This window comes from Microcaecilia unicolor, chromosome 11, assembly GCF_901765095.1.
Source record: "Microcaecilia unicolor chromosome 11, aMicUni1.1, whole genome shotgun sequence".
NCBI lineage: Eukaryota > Metazoa > Chordata > Amphibia > Gymnophiona > Siphonopidae > Microcaecilia > Microcaecilia unicolor.
This window is the reverse complement of record NC_044041.1, coordinates 32149223-32164317: the sequence shown is the minus strand read 5'-3', so window position 1 is coordinate 32164317 and position 15095 is coordinate 32149223. Positions and strand designations below refer to the sequence as shown.

Below are 15095 nucleotides of genomic sequence, written 5' to 3'. Positions count from 1 at the left end.
GCCCTCGCCCTCCGACGCCATATGCACGAGTGAGGAAGAATCGGGGAACCCCTGCCCGCTAGAAAAGGTAAAATTACCTGCTTGCCGCTCCGAGCTGTAACGAACTGGTGTCCCCAGTGAGTAGCTGCAATGAACGTTTAAAAACGTCAAAATAAACGCCTTTAAAGACGTTTTAAAATTTTTTTTTTTTTTTAAACGGAGCCAGCGGGAGGGGGGAGAAAAGGAGGGACCTGGCACCACCAGGTTGCCTTGCTCAAAAGAGCCCTCAACCCCAGGCCTCAACAAACCTAAGGATTAGGCTTGGAGGCCTAGCCAGAGCTGCTGTGGTGTGACCACCACCTGCTGAGATAGAGAACATACTGAGGAGTTTCCGGCAGCACAGCACACCACATATAGGGAGGCAAAAGTTTGCTCTCTATCTCCACCTGCTGGTAGATGGACACAACCCACCAGTCTATGGATTGATCAGCTTGATGATATGGAATTATATTTGATAACTGGTGAACAGCTATATATGTCCTATACCTCCCCACATACTTTCTAGGAAGTATGCAAATGTTTAGTTAACTGAACCATTTTTCAGTTACTTATTACAGTTTATCATCTGCATTTTTTTTTTTGTCCACTGTTCCAAGTTCTGAGAATCCTGGTAGTGTGTGTGTTGGGTCTGTGAGTGCTTTCTGGGAACTGTGGGACCACTGGGTGTGTGGCCCCATTAACCTAGAAATCACTGGGGAGACTTGCCCAGAGGCGGTTGTGACCCAGTCGGTGGGTGCTAGTGTAAAGCACAAGGGGGCAGGTGCTGGTGGACCTGAGCTGTGCTGGGATAGACCCTCTAAGCGGCTGTGGGGTAACCTCAGGCGGGTAGCTAGGTGTTTCATGACAATTAGTTTTTATTTCTTCCACAGAAAGGGAATGGGACGTGATATACCGCCTTTCTGTGGTTTTTGCAATTACATTCAAAGTGGTTTACATAGTATATACAAGTACTTATTTGTACCTGGGGCAAAGGAGGGTTAAGTGACTTGCTAAGGGTCACAGGGAGCTGCAGTTGGGAATAAAACCAAGTTCCCCAGGATCAAAGTCTGTCACACTAACCACTAGGCTACTCCTTCACTCCACAGAAGATAACACACTTTGGATTTCCAGAGACTCTTGAGTTTAACAATAGCATCCCCTAGTGTTCAAGCCAGGCAATGGAATATGCGGACATAAGGGAAAGGGGATGAGACCAGGGCAACTGCCCTGCACCAAGGGGCTCCTGCAGTCCATCATTTCTTCCTATTTCTCTCCACCCATCTAAGGTCTCTTTCCCTTCCCCTCACCTTCCTTGTCTAACTTTGTATTTTGTGAACACAGGAACGTCATCAATGCAGCAGGGATTCTGATACGCTTGCTTGCATCTGCCCCGTGCTGTTACTCTGCCACATTCCAACCCTTCCTGTGTCAGCCTGGAAGGAACGCAGCAGAGCAACAGCGCCGGGGCAGATGCAGGCAGCATATCAGAATCCTGCACTGTTTGGTGACCTCCTGTGAACAAAATGTGATTTAAATTAGACAAGGAAAGTGAGAGTGAGGGAAAGGGAGAAGAGACTTTAGATGGGGTGGCAACAAGGGAAAAGGAATGGCAGACCAAAAGCCCCCCTGGAGCTGTTTTAAAGTAGACCCCGGGGGGGGCCAGGATAGAGGGGAGGAAGAGAGATGGATAATGGGGTAGAGGAAAGGAAGAAAGAGGAGAGATGTTGGACCCAAGGATGGTAGTGAGGGAGAGATGTCTAGATGGAAGGGCAGTTGGGAAAAAAGATGTTGGACCCAGGGAAGGAAGGGAGGAAGGGAAGAAGAGATGTTGGTTATGTGGGATGGAGTGGAAGGATACTGGCTCAGGAGTGGACTGGAGGGAGCAATGCTGGACCATTGAGGGGGAAGGGTACAGCATGAGGGGGGCAGCAGGAGGGATGTGGCAGGAAGATGATGGGGGTGGAAGAAAAGGGACAGGGAGATGGGCCATGGGAGGGGGAAGGAGAAGGAGATACTGGGCTAATGAGAATGGAGGGAAGGGAGGGAGAAGGAAGGGAAATAGTGGAAATGTGCAGAACTATATGGGAGAGGCCAAGAAGGAGTGGCAAAATAATGAGCAAAAAGAGGATAGCAAATACAGAGGTAGTATGGAGGGTAGATGAAGATAGAAAGGAATAGCAGGCTGGGGAAGGAGTAGGACGACAAATTGGACAGCTAGGAATGAGAGAATAGGAAAGTTAATAGGTAGCAGAAAAGTTAATTGGGGACCAACATGATGGAAAAATTAAAATGTCCAGACAACAAAGGTAGGGAAAAAAAAGTGTTTTATTTTGAATTATTAACTGGAATAATGTTTACTTTGTATTACAATGTGTTCACATACGTCTTTGTAGTGGTTCAGTGGAATAGTTAGAATGGTTTGGGGAAGGGGGGGGGGGCCAATGCGCAGGGCTGAACCTAAAGTGACGGGCAACCAAATTTTCCTCCCTGCCTGAAATGCAAAATATACATACCTGAGCTAGCGAGGGATCTTTGTGCCCCTACCAGGGAAGACTTCCTCTTCCTTTGCCACTCCAACAAGCTAGAACTCTCCAAGCTCTGCAGGCCAGCAGCAGTGTTCACAAGCTGTTGCCGTCACTGCTGGTCCCAGCCCCTGTGAATGCTTGGTTTTTCTGCACGTGTGAAAAGCCGAGTATGCATGGGGGGGCCAGCAGTGGAGGCAGTCACTTGAGAACACAGCACCACGCTGCAGAGCTTGGAGAGCTCTGGTTGCCAGACCAGAGAGGGTGGTCTTCAGCTGGCACAGCATGGGGATCCCTGCCAGCCACAGCAAAGGTGAGGACTAATTTTGGAAGATCTGAGCTCAGACGTGTGGGGTGGGGGGACCCAGGCCCCCTGTGGTTATGCACTGATTGTGCAATACAAAAGGAGTACATTTCTGTTTTTTTTGGTATTGTAGATATCATTCTTTATGGACAAGCGGATAAGGCAGTTGCACATAGGTGACGGCCATCACACAATGGTGCCAGCTTGGACCTGCTTTCCGTAGAGCTCAGAAAACTCGAAGGACCTTCTAAACCTGTTCCAGCATGCACACCCCCCCCCCCCCCCCCCTAGAGGCAACTACTGCCACCCTTGTCAGTCCTTTTCCCATCCGCTCAAGATTTGACAGATATGCTCCCTTCTCTTCTAAAAATTCCCTCTCGTTTCGACTTAGAATCCATCCTTTCTCTATGGGGGGGAAGAGCAAAAGCAGGAAAAAAAACTGAGGAGGTGATCACAGATAAAGCAAAAAAAAAATCCTGTTCTGACGCATTTACCACATTAAGTGTTTGCTTGCCCCAGAACCAACCACTACGTGGCGTGCTGTAAGTAAGTGCCGCCCAGATGTCTGCACAGGCCAAGAAAGGTTGCAGTTCATTATTCTTTAAAGGGACTGGGAATGCACCGGTTGCTGTTCCTGCTCTCATCTTTCAAGCAACTGTGGGAAATCTGTGCCTCTTGAGGGCCCTGAACTAGACTCTACTGTATAATGCTCTCGGCTATAAGTTAAATAATGTAAAACTCTTTTCCCCCCAATTTTAAAACACGTTAATAATGAAGATTGCTTTCTATGAAATTCAATTTTCGAGGGGGGGGCGTGTCCAGATGGCGACACTCAGGTGAACGAGGATAGAGCCCTTCTTGTATCGACGCCCGACTAAAGAAATTTTTCCTACGATGCCTCATACAAAAAGAAAGGGAACGGTCCGAGGAGAAGCTTCGACAACCCGGACCGCTTCCCTTGTCAGCGTCGATTGAAAGGTACCACCTCGCGAATTTCTACCCAGGACGCCGTGAGGGGTCCCGGCTCTCCTCAAGGCAGGGAAAACCTTGAGGACTTGGACCGTGATGTTACTCTCTCACCTCCGGCGCTTCATCCGTCCGCCTCCCATCACGACCAGCCGCCAGAACCAGAGAGGAGTACCCGAAACCGGAGGTTTGCTGGGACTACCTCGATCGAATGGATACTGGAAAGGTGGTATGTGCAGGTGAGGCTGGAACCTTTGAGCTCTCCGGCGTTGAATTGAAGCTATTGAAAGCAGCTTCGGGAAATGGTGTCAGTGGAGAGCATTTGGATTGTTCTCCAACAGTTGGCAGCTACCGTAGAGAAATCCACAAGGGAAATTTCTACACTTGTGAGTACCATGAACACTTTTTCTGAATCTCTGGTTCGAATATTAGAACAGATTTCTCCACACAAACTAAGGAGATTAAACAAGATGTTAAAAAACTACAAGATTTATCCTCAGAAATGATTAAAGATAAACTTATAATTAAAAGAAGGATTGAACAAATTGAAAACCATAATCGGAGACTTAATTTGCGTATCTTAAATTTCCCAAGAGAGATAGGAATATCACCACTGGAAGTCTTTAAAAAATACTTGATTGAAGTTTGAGATATTCCCCTGAAACTTTACCTCTGGTAAATAAAGTTTACTACATTCAAAACAAAATTCCTCAGGAAAAGAAATCTTGGAAGGAAATTTGAATATACTGAACTGTTGGAAGTTTCTTTATCTGAACAGTCTGAAAGAATGACATTATTTGTTCAATTAGTTTTTCAACAGGACATTGAAGCGTTAAAAAAAAAATATACTTTCGAAAGATGAATGAATTTGTTTTATGGTAAAACAGTAAGAATATATCAAGATGTGACAAAGCAGACACAAGAACTTAGGAAATTGTTTCTGAGTATGAAAAGGAAACTTTAGATATAGGTGCTTCGTACTATCTGAATTACCCTAGTAAGTGTGTTTTGAAATATCAAGGATAAAATACATATTTTTTCAGCCAGAGCAATTAAGAGTTGTTTCTGGATTCAAGGAAACTATCTGCGGAAGCTAACAACTGATTAGAAGTATTTGTAATAGGTGAGAAAATGCGTGTTAAGCTTTTTCCTAAATTATACCTGTTTTGATTTCCCCATTTTTTTTGTTTCATGCCCCCCCTCTTACTTGTCTATTTGTGATTTAAAGAAGACATACAATATATGATTACAAAAGTTTTCTTTGGATATTTTATCCTAATGTTTATTTGGGGTCTGTTTTTCTGTAACAAGTTTTTCTTGTGATGTAAAATTTTGAAATTATAAATAAAGAATTAAAAAAAAGAAATTCAATTTTCTTTTAAAAATCAATAAACCTACAAACTTTGTCTTATATCCCAATCTTTTAAACCACCAAAGCACAGAGCAAATAATGTTCAGTTAACCAGAGAAATTTTCCTTTTTTTTTTTTAATCACCTTTGGCCTAAAAAAAAATATCCTGAACTGATTTTTTTTTTTTTTACTTTATAATTGATGTACAAGTTTTGACCACCATTGATGTTTACAACCAAATGATGTACTTTTACTTATTATAAACTTGACCACTGTGAATTGGCTAAGGATCATACATAAAACTGAACCCTGAAAAATGGAAAGGGTCAAATTAATGACAATATTAACTACACAGACAAGATCCAGAGGGGAACATTTTATTTCTTACTCCAGTGCTGGAATATATTTACTCAATTTAGCTGTTTTTTTGGCCAGACATGAATGTTACAAGCATTTCTTGTACAATTGTTTAAACAAAATTTAGAAACACAGTCAAAGTAATGATTTCCTCAAAATTTTATTACTTCTACTAACTCATGCTTATTTCATTGTTCTAGAGTTTATGCAAACCTCTAAGTTCTATATTAGGCAGAGGGGTTTATAAGAAAAATTAACTGTTTCAAAATTCATGGTTTAATATGTTCTGGTATAGGAGTAGAATATTTTAATATGTTTTGCTTCTACAGACACATAGCATCTAAGTTTCCTTTATCATGCAAGCTGTGAATTATATAATACTCCATTTACCTGTCTTTTGGGATCCCAATTAAAGAGAACAGTTAAATCTCTGTTGTCACGTAGATCATTCCAAGGAATATCATCTTCTTCTGGACTCAAACTCATGGATTTTACACTCTCTTCTAAACTAATTGATCTGCAGAATTTTTAAAAAAAGAAACCCGCTGTTAACAATAAGACACCAAATCTCTCACATAAGCCAACAGCTGGCATAATGATTCTACTACCTCACGTCTACAGAGAAAAGATTATGATACCAAGCAAAGAAAACCATTCTTAATATGGAAACTCAATCGGTCTTCAGAAAAGTGCTCTTAGTCTAAAATGGAGCAGGAATTATGCAAAAGACTTTAAAAATAATTAAATTTACAGGTATAATGCAACTTGATTAGAAGTGGTTCCTTTGTACAGACAGGGAGAGAGCACATGTAAAATGGTGTGCACATTAGAGATAGGCTTTCAGCACAAGAAACAGTGCTGGGTCCAGAAATGTTTCTTTTGACTACATTTGTTCATACAGCGTGTTAGCTTATATAATCAAAACTTGTCCAAAATAACCATGAGCGTATCATAACCCCACTTGCAAGATTTTAGAACTTCAATTAAGACATCTAGCATCTGTATAAACCTCAGGTCAGCAAAATTAGTACACTGAATTAAGAGACTAACAAATTTATGATATCTGCTGAACTCTCTATATACAATGCACAGAAATTACTTGAAACAATTGTCTGTATAAAAACTTAATTCATGCAGGGAGGTGATGGCATATGACTGGCTGGTACCTATTTCAGAATCTACAGTATGCCATAGGGCTGCCCATCCTGGGTACGCAGGGCATGGCAGCAAGACTGTCTTTTCTGGGTGGTACTGGAATCCTGTACAATTGAGAAAGCGTTCTGCTTCCGGTCAGGACTTTCACATGCTCCTATGATTCCAGCATACGTACATATTGGCTTCCAGTAAGAGGTCTAATAGCATCCGTTCAGTGCGGACTTGTGCAAAATGAAGCGAATTGTTTCAGGTCTGTTTCTAAAAGCAATAAATTCTGGTATCTTCTCAAATGCGCCATATTTATATGCTTGAATATATATTCGGAGGTCTAGATTGGGCAAAAAAGAATAAAGGAAAAAAAAATGTTACTATTACATTAATATGAACATTAAAAAAAATTACAAAAGATTATTATAAAACCTGGTTCATTTTATTAGCCTGACAAATTCAACCAAATCTACTTTCCATTTTTTTTAAACAACTATTTGTTCTATGGCTTACATTCTGATTTCCTATGCACAGAATCAACCAATCACTGGTCACCAATAACGAGCCAAACCAAGGATATGTTCCATCAAGGAAGTGAAGTCTGAACAAATTAATACATAGCATGCCCGATTCCTGTCTCATTTAACGGTTCAAAGGTTAGATAGACAGAGACTACAATAATGTTTTTGATAGAATAGAATACAATATGCAATCTAATACCATCTTGCTTCTGACATACTAGAAGAGTTTTTAAAATATGCATTTTCATCATAATTTTCCAGGCTAGCACCAGATTCTCAACTGTTTTCTAACTCACAGTTGACTCTTCAGAGTATGTGCTCAATATTTTCTAGCATACATAGCTCTAAACTACCCTAACCTCCTAACTGTATTACCCTCTTTATACTCCATCCTTTGAATGGATCTAGTGTGACTGTTTCTTCTGCTGACCAACAGCAGGCAGGGAAATTTCCTCCAAGACAAATTACAGAATGCCACTATTCAGCCAGCAGGGGGTCACACCTGTAGAAACTAAGTCATCACATCTCCCACAGAAAGGCATCAACATATAGCCTGCTGGCCATTTCTAGCTTAACAGGTTCCTTAAACTAGCCATGCTACTGTCCCCATTCCTCTACTCCAGTCCAACCCTGCACAAGATGAAATATCACTGTGACCCTGCATAATATGGTCACCAGCCTAATGATTTTGGTGCTGCTTCCATGCAAAAAGCCCAGCCCAAGAGGTACAATCTTCTGGTGTTCTAGGCTGGCACTGGGCTCCCCTTAAATTCACAGTGAATAACATTGAGAGGAGATGGGTCTAACTGGACTTCTCTCTTTCCGTGACGAGAGAGAGATTGGGCACGATGGTGCAACACTTGGGTCCCACTGTCAGGCTCAACATCGGAGTACTGATCAGCTGCCTTGGGCTGCTGCTGTGGCTTCCCCATTTAAAAGGAAGGCAGCAGCTCAACACTTCCATGAGCTCAAATACAAAATTTGGGTTCTGTTAATTACCGGATTGCAAAAAACAATGTGTGTGTTTGCCTGGTAGTTTTTAAAAATAAAGGAAGAAATGAAAAATAATTAAGCGATGAAACACTGCAGCTATGCAGATGTAACTGCTTGCAACACTGGAGGATTTCCCCTCCTCCAACTGCCTTTTTTCTAGTCTGGTCCAACTCTGAAATGACTGACACCTGGTTCTAAGGACGTGACCTCTGCAGCCTGGCGATTCTCAGGGACTCCAATTTGGAGAATTCCACAAGCAATGCACAGGATTCCAGCTTAGCAACAGAAACATTCCCCCCCCCCCCCCACACTGAACTTCCAAAGGATCACAGAGGACTTACAGATCACCCATCTGCTATTTTAAAAGTAACTGCATGCAGTTACCACTAAGGATTAAACAAAAAACTGCTTTTCACTTACATCTTTCTGGTTGGAGTGAAAAAACCTGAGTGCAAAATTGCAAGATTGTGAAGCAGCAGCATACTGGCCCAGTGATTCTGCATACCGTGTCAGCAGGTAACTAAAACAAAAACATTTTCTATCAAGTCCATATCAAAAACATGCTTGGTGTGTTATCCAACACCTCTTATTCAATGTGAGTAGAGACTACGAAAGTGGCAAAGAAACCAAAATACTAAAGGGTCCTTTTTCTAAGGTGCACTAACGAATTAGTACAGTGGTTCCCCAAACTGTACACTATAGCACCCTGGTTTTCCGCAGCAAACTCTCAGGGGTGGCACGGCGCTCCCTACTTTCCTCTCCCACGGGTCCGGCATCTGCCACTTCCTGTTTCATCCCCCGCCACAGCTGCAGTGCTTGCAGCTTACATTTTCGGGCCATCCGCGATTCACAAAGGCACTGTGGGGGGACTTCCCTCTGCTGCCGCGTCCAGCCCTCTCAACAGGAGGTTGCATCAGAGAGGGCCAGACGTGGAAAACTGGGAAGGCTCCGGAGTGCCTGTGTGAATCGCAAATGGCCTGAAAATGTAAGCTGCAAGCACTTCAGATGCGGCGGGGGAAAGAGAAGGAAACAACACCGACCCTGGTCCTGCAGGAAAGAAGGATGCTGGATTTGGGGACGGCAGAGGGCTACAGGGAAAGGGAGACCTATGTGGCCGGGGGGGGGGGGTGCCGTGAACGCAAAAACTTTGGGAGCTTCTGCGTGTATTAAGTGCCATGCAGACCACAGGTATATAATAGGCTGCGCTGCATTTAGCGTGCGCTAAATCCATTAGTGCACCTTAGTAAAAAGACCCCTAAACAAGGAATTTTAACCCTTGATTTTTTAAAATATAAACATAGGCATAGAATGGAGAAAGTCATGGCAATGAGCATGTAAATGCATGCTGACTGCCTCATTGGCTATTCCTCCCCAATGCTCAGCGGGAAGCACGCTCCTCCGGCTGCAAACCCTACTCCAGCTTGGAGCTGGCCTTAGGGTTTGTGAAGTAGCCTGGCCAACCCCCCCCCCCCCCCCAAACACTTTAAAACCATTGTGGTCCAGTGGGACTCCAGCCCCCCCCCCCCCAAAAAAAATGTCAAAGGCCCTGGTGGTCTGGTGGACCTCAGACCGCCCACCCCCAAGGACGTAGGTGCCTGGAGGTTCGGTGGACCCCCAAACACCTAACCCTCCTAAAAAATAAAACCTGGTGGTCCAGTGGGACTCTTGTCCAGCCCCCCCCCCCTCCCCCGAAGGCTAGATCTGGTGGGCTAGTAGTCCTCCCCAACTCCCCTACCTTGAAGGAGGGACTAGCTCTCCCTCCCTCCTCCTGCTGGGCCAGGGAACCTCAAAATGGCGACACTCCACCCACTGGGCAGGGCTTAACTTCCATATAAGGGAAGGAGGGTTTGAAGATTGTGCCTGGTCTCTTGAGCGCATGCCCAGGCACAATCCGCCCACTTTAGTGTGATTATCCTCATGCTGGAAGCCAATAGCACACATATCATTTGCATACTATTAGTTTCAAGCATGAGGAGTTATTATTGGGTGCTGCTGTAGCGGTAAACTCCAGTGCTGTTCCATATAGCGCCAGAGTTTTGAGCATTGGGGCCTAATGTTTTATCGAAAGTAAATCAGAAATGCTTTCAGCACAAAGATTACATATTCCTGGTCACTTTTCAACCACTTTTTTAGAACACAGATTCCACGTACACGCAAGAATTTATGTGTGACCAGAAGTGAATCTTATTCCATCAGAAAGCAGATAACCGTGAAATTAATAAATCACAGACTACATACGTCAATTTTTTTTGAGTAAAAACTAAAGTGCCAGATTTGGACTAATCAAAATATAATTTTAATTAAATTAAAGTTATGGACATCCTTTGATTCAATAAGAAGCAGCGTTGAAGAAATTCAATTCCCTCAAGACATACTAGAGCACTGGCTTTGGTAAGCAGCATTTGGGTGCGGAATGCCTCTTGATCTAGTTAACAGAATGAAGGGCATGAACGATAGAAGAATGGATACATTCTGAATATTATAATCCCTCATGTCTAAAGAGTCATGGATTCGATATACTGCCTTTCTGGGGTACAACCAAAGCAGTTTACATTTTACACAGGCACCTTCTCTGTCCCTAGTGGGCTCACAATCAAGTTTTGCACCTGGGGTAACAAAGGTTTAAGTGACTTGCCCAGAGTCACAAGGAGCTGCAGTGGGAACTGAACCCTGTTCCCTGGCCACTGCACTAATCATTAGGCTGCTCCTCCACGACAGACTTGCAATTAGTGTGATTATCCTGTCTTTTTTTGTCCTTTTTTTATTTTTATGATGATTGTACAGGGCTTTGGTCTGGGCATCAGTTTAAATGGTATAGCAAGAATTAAAACTGGCAACAGACTGCTAAGAACTTTTTGAACCCTAGCAATTAAGCAGAGAATCAGCACTGGACTGCACCAACCCCAAGGGTCTGAAATAGGCATTTCTGTTTTCTAAACCCCTACGCATCATAGGACAGTATACAGCCAGAAACCTTAGATAACTTGTAAACTTCTGAAGAGCTGGTGTTTTACTCATGCTTCAAGTACAGAGAACAGGTTTGATTTAGCTGCGATTTGACACAAATAGCAGTACTTGTTTGGCTTTAAACACACCCGATAGTATCATGCTGAATGTGTTTCGCGTCGAGACTGGAATAAAGATCCACAACAGGTTCAAATGCACCCAGCATGCAGTAGATTCGAATAAGCAGCAGCTTGAACTGGGCGTTAGAAGGGCTATTTGCTAATCCTTCTTCTAGTAACGTCAGGGAATGCCACACTGCAGCCTCTTCACCTGAAAACGAAATAACAAACCCCCACAAAAATCAAATTACTTAAATAAACAGAGGACTGAGAGGAGGGATGCAAAGGACTTATTTTAGAGAATTTCTGCTTGGAACAGAAAAAAATGGGAGAAAAATTAATCTCTTTCAATACCAAAAGCAGTTTTTTTTTTTTGATTGATTGATTATACCTATGCCTTCTGAATCCTGGGAGGTACAAGTTGGAAATGTTGGTGTTTATTTTTCAGACAATTAGATGTTTTCGTAGGGTACTCCAAATAGATGCTTATTAATGTTTTCAGGCAACCTGTACTTCTACAGTAGATCCTAATTAAAAAAGCTACGAGTCATTTGAAATTGACAAACACACACTCATGAAATAAAACCTGGATAAAATATTTGTAGCATATAATACTATTTTAACTCCTAGCTTCCAGAAGTGGTTACAAGGAATTTTTTTTTTAATGGGTTATGCGCATGGAAAATAAGCATCTCACACAACACATGCTCCCTCCACCAAATTTTTCCTGTTGTCAATCCGAACCTATGCTCTCAACCCAACTCTCAGGTCCCAGCTCTTCCTCTGCTTCTGCCCTCCACCAAGTCCTAATTCTGTCCCTATCCTCCCTCAGCCTGGCATTACTAACTCAGGGGACAATATCAAAAGCTACTGTGGGTAAGTGCATTGTTAACAAGTGGTCTATGCACTTGTTACTGGCCACACGATGTAGAAAGGGTTTCAGTGCTGAAGCTGACTTGTGTGGTAGACATCAGCGCACAGTATTATTAAGATGTATTGTAAGGAAGCTATTCCGCAATCTGCAGGAATTAAAAGTAGTTTTTAAGTTGTGCGCTGAGGTCTACCAGGTGAGCACAATGTGAGAAAATGTACCGTCAGGTCTGAGGCAGCGTAGAAGGCTCAGGAGAGCCCTCCAACACAAAACCCCTGCCCCAAAATAGCTTTCTGCATCAGCTCCAATATCCCTGGTAATCTAGCAGTCACCCTGCCTCTCCCCTGCCCAGACTTAAAAAAAAAAAAATTCTCTGGTGTCTAGTGGCACCCAACCATGGCCCCAGACCCCACTCCAGGACATACCTTCAAGAAGCAGGACCGATGTCCCCTCAACTCCTGCCATCTTGGAAAATGGTGGCACTTAACCTTGCAGGATGCCAAGCAGGGTCAGTCTGGCAAATAAGTGAATTTCTCTCTTATTTAGTAGTCTTCACGAAAATACGACCTGGATGGAAGGGGAGGTGGGGGCAGGAGGAGGAGGATGCTAAAAAACAATTTTTTTCTTTTTTTTTTAAATGCGGGGGAAGCAAGGATATTGCTAGACACCAGGGATTTTTTTTCTCTCTTTCTTTTTTTTAATGGGGGGGGGGGGGGGGGTGGAGGAAGTGTGCTGCTAGACACCAGGGATGAACAAACACTTGTGTAACTGGCAGGTCACAGAGGTTAGTTCAGAGGGAGGCCACGAGACAATGTTGGGGTTAACAGACCCTGAAACTTTTCTTTATGTACCCCTTCCTATCAGTGTTGACAAAAAGGGGAACGTTTTGGCAATGAGCTGTGGATTACTGCATGTTTTTAATGCAGCAGTAATTTCCATGCTCATTGCTCACTGAATTGCTGCAGTTTATTTTGGAGCCAATTTCACAGTAGAAGCCGTAAATTCATTGATGCATGGCTTTCTGCCTCGGTCTCCCTTTCAACCATGCCACCAGAGGAAACATCTGTTACAGTCTAAACCACAGGTTTTAGTATCTACAGAACCCTATGTAGGTCTAAATATCAGCTAGCTAAACTGAATGCAGTCCACGTGTTTGAATTGTATTGGGCTTTGCAGTTAGAGCCTCACAGTTCTTACTACAGCAGATATTGTAACCACAGGGCCACAGAAAGGAGGAGAAGAGGGGCATATGCTCGCAGCTGAAACGGCAGCTGCAGTCAGATGCCTACCCTGTTGACACCCCCCCCCCTGTTCTGTCCTGCTGTAGGCCTTGGAACTTGTGTGAGCTTTGAATGAATTGGATTAACTAGCCCCAAAGAACCCGTTTTTCAAGTTCCATCTCTTAAGGGCCAAGCGGAAAGCCAAAAGAATAAGCACCGGGCTTTGATGCAGGTGGTCTCCAGCCAGAAAGCACAGTCTGTGAAACGCAAGCAGAAGGAACGGATGAGGTACTGCCTTGCAGAGAACCCCAACAATCAGGGGCCAGGGAGGAAGCACTAAAAGCTTCTCTAAGTTCTCTTCATGAAGTAAGTACCCCTTGAACAGTAGCTCACTGAGAAGAACCTTGGAGGCTGAGTTGACTGTCCAACACCAGAGCCACAACCATCTCCAGGCTACACCATGAAAGGGGAAACTGACCAGATAGGTGTATCCTTCCTCATAGCTTCTGCTGCTAACTTCAAAGCAAGCAACTTCTGGAGACTCGAGGGCTGTTCCACCCTTTCTCACCAGGTCGATGTTTGGAATGCCCTCCCGAGGGAGGTGGTAGAGACAGTGAAAGAATTCAAAAAGGCGTGGGATGAACACAGAGGATCCCTATTCAGAAAATAGATGGTACAAAAAAAAAATAAATAAATAAAACTTAAATGGCTGCACGTGTGGATGCTGAGTGACACTTGGATGGCGACTTCAGCCGTAAAGAACTAAGACTAGTGCCAGGCAAACGTTGTAGGTCTGTGTTTTATATAAGGCAATCCAGTTTGGGATGGGCTGGAAAGGGCTTCAATGGCAACTTCAATAATCAGAACTGATGACATTGCTGGGTAGACTTTTACGATCTGGGTCCCAAAAATGACAAGACGGATTTGGGTAGACTGAAGTGAGCGTTAACAGCAACTCCAGTAGTAAGGAACATAAGGACACACCCAGGCGGACTTCTATAATCTATGTCCCAGAAACATCAAAGAATGACCATGATCAAGTAAACAATCTCACATTCATTGTTGATTTAATCATGAATTGATCATGAGTGCGACTGTTGGGCAGACTGGATGGATTGTTCAGGTCTTCATCTGTCATCACTTATGTTACTATGTAATATACCCCGGTAACCACAGCAGTGGATGAGGCGGGATGAGGAAGGGGATGCTAATATAGCAGCTTCACCCTCTTATCAAGAATGTCCTTTTTGAGTGCCAAACCAATCGACAAAAGAATGGCGGTCTTCTTGGTCACTACTGTGACTAAGGCATCTTAGGGAGGCAAAGAAACCTATCCAGGTCCTCAGGAAGCCAAAATCATGAAGAAGCCCTCCAGAGCCACTAAATGGCCAGGAATATACAAGAGTGCTTAGAGTAAAAGAAAGGCTTTGACTGGACTCTGCTGCCCCTCCAGGAAAAGGCACCACTAGGGTTGGCACTTCTGTGCCAGCTTTGTTCAAACATCTCAGCTCTATTAGCCTGAAGAGCCAGACAACTAGAGTCCTCACCCTCCATCAACCACAAATCAAGCCCTGGGGAGGGTTGGGTGGGGGGAAGGCATCTAAGTCTTCATCTACCACATCACAGAGATCCACTCCCAGGGGACGCAGACAGGGCCAGGATCCAGCAGGCCTTCCACAGCCTCTCTGTCTGTTGTTCCTGTAAGGATGGGAGCCCATGCCTGGCAGCACCCCTCACTCCTCATAAAACATGGAGAGGGATCAG

General features: G+C 43.7%; 1 protein-coding gene across 1 annotated transcript in view; it reads right to left on the bottom strand.

Annotated features, from left to right (window-relative positions):
- Positions 1-15095, bottom strand: part of LOC115479946 (N-alpha-acetyltransferase 25, NatB auxiliary subunit-like) — an 82504-nt gene that overhangs the window by 5964 nt on the left and 61445 nt on the right. Inside the window, 6 exon segments of the mRNA XM_030218284.1 lie at positions 5909-6035; positions 6849-6919; positions 6922-6989; positions 6992-7001; positions 8596-8695; positions 11271-11451. Coding sequence (XP_030074144.1) covers positions 5909-6035; positions 6849-6919; positions 6922-6989; positions 6992-7001; positions 8596-8695; positions 11271-11451 — 557 coding nt within the window.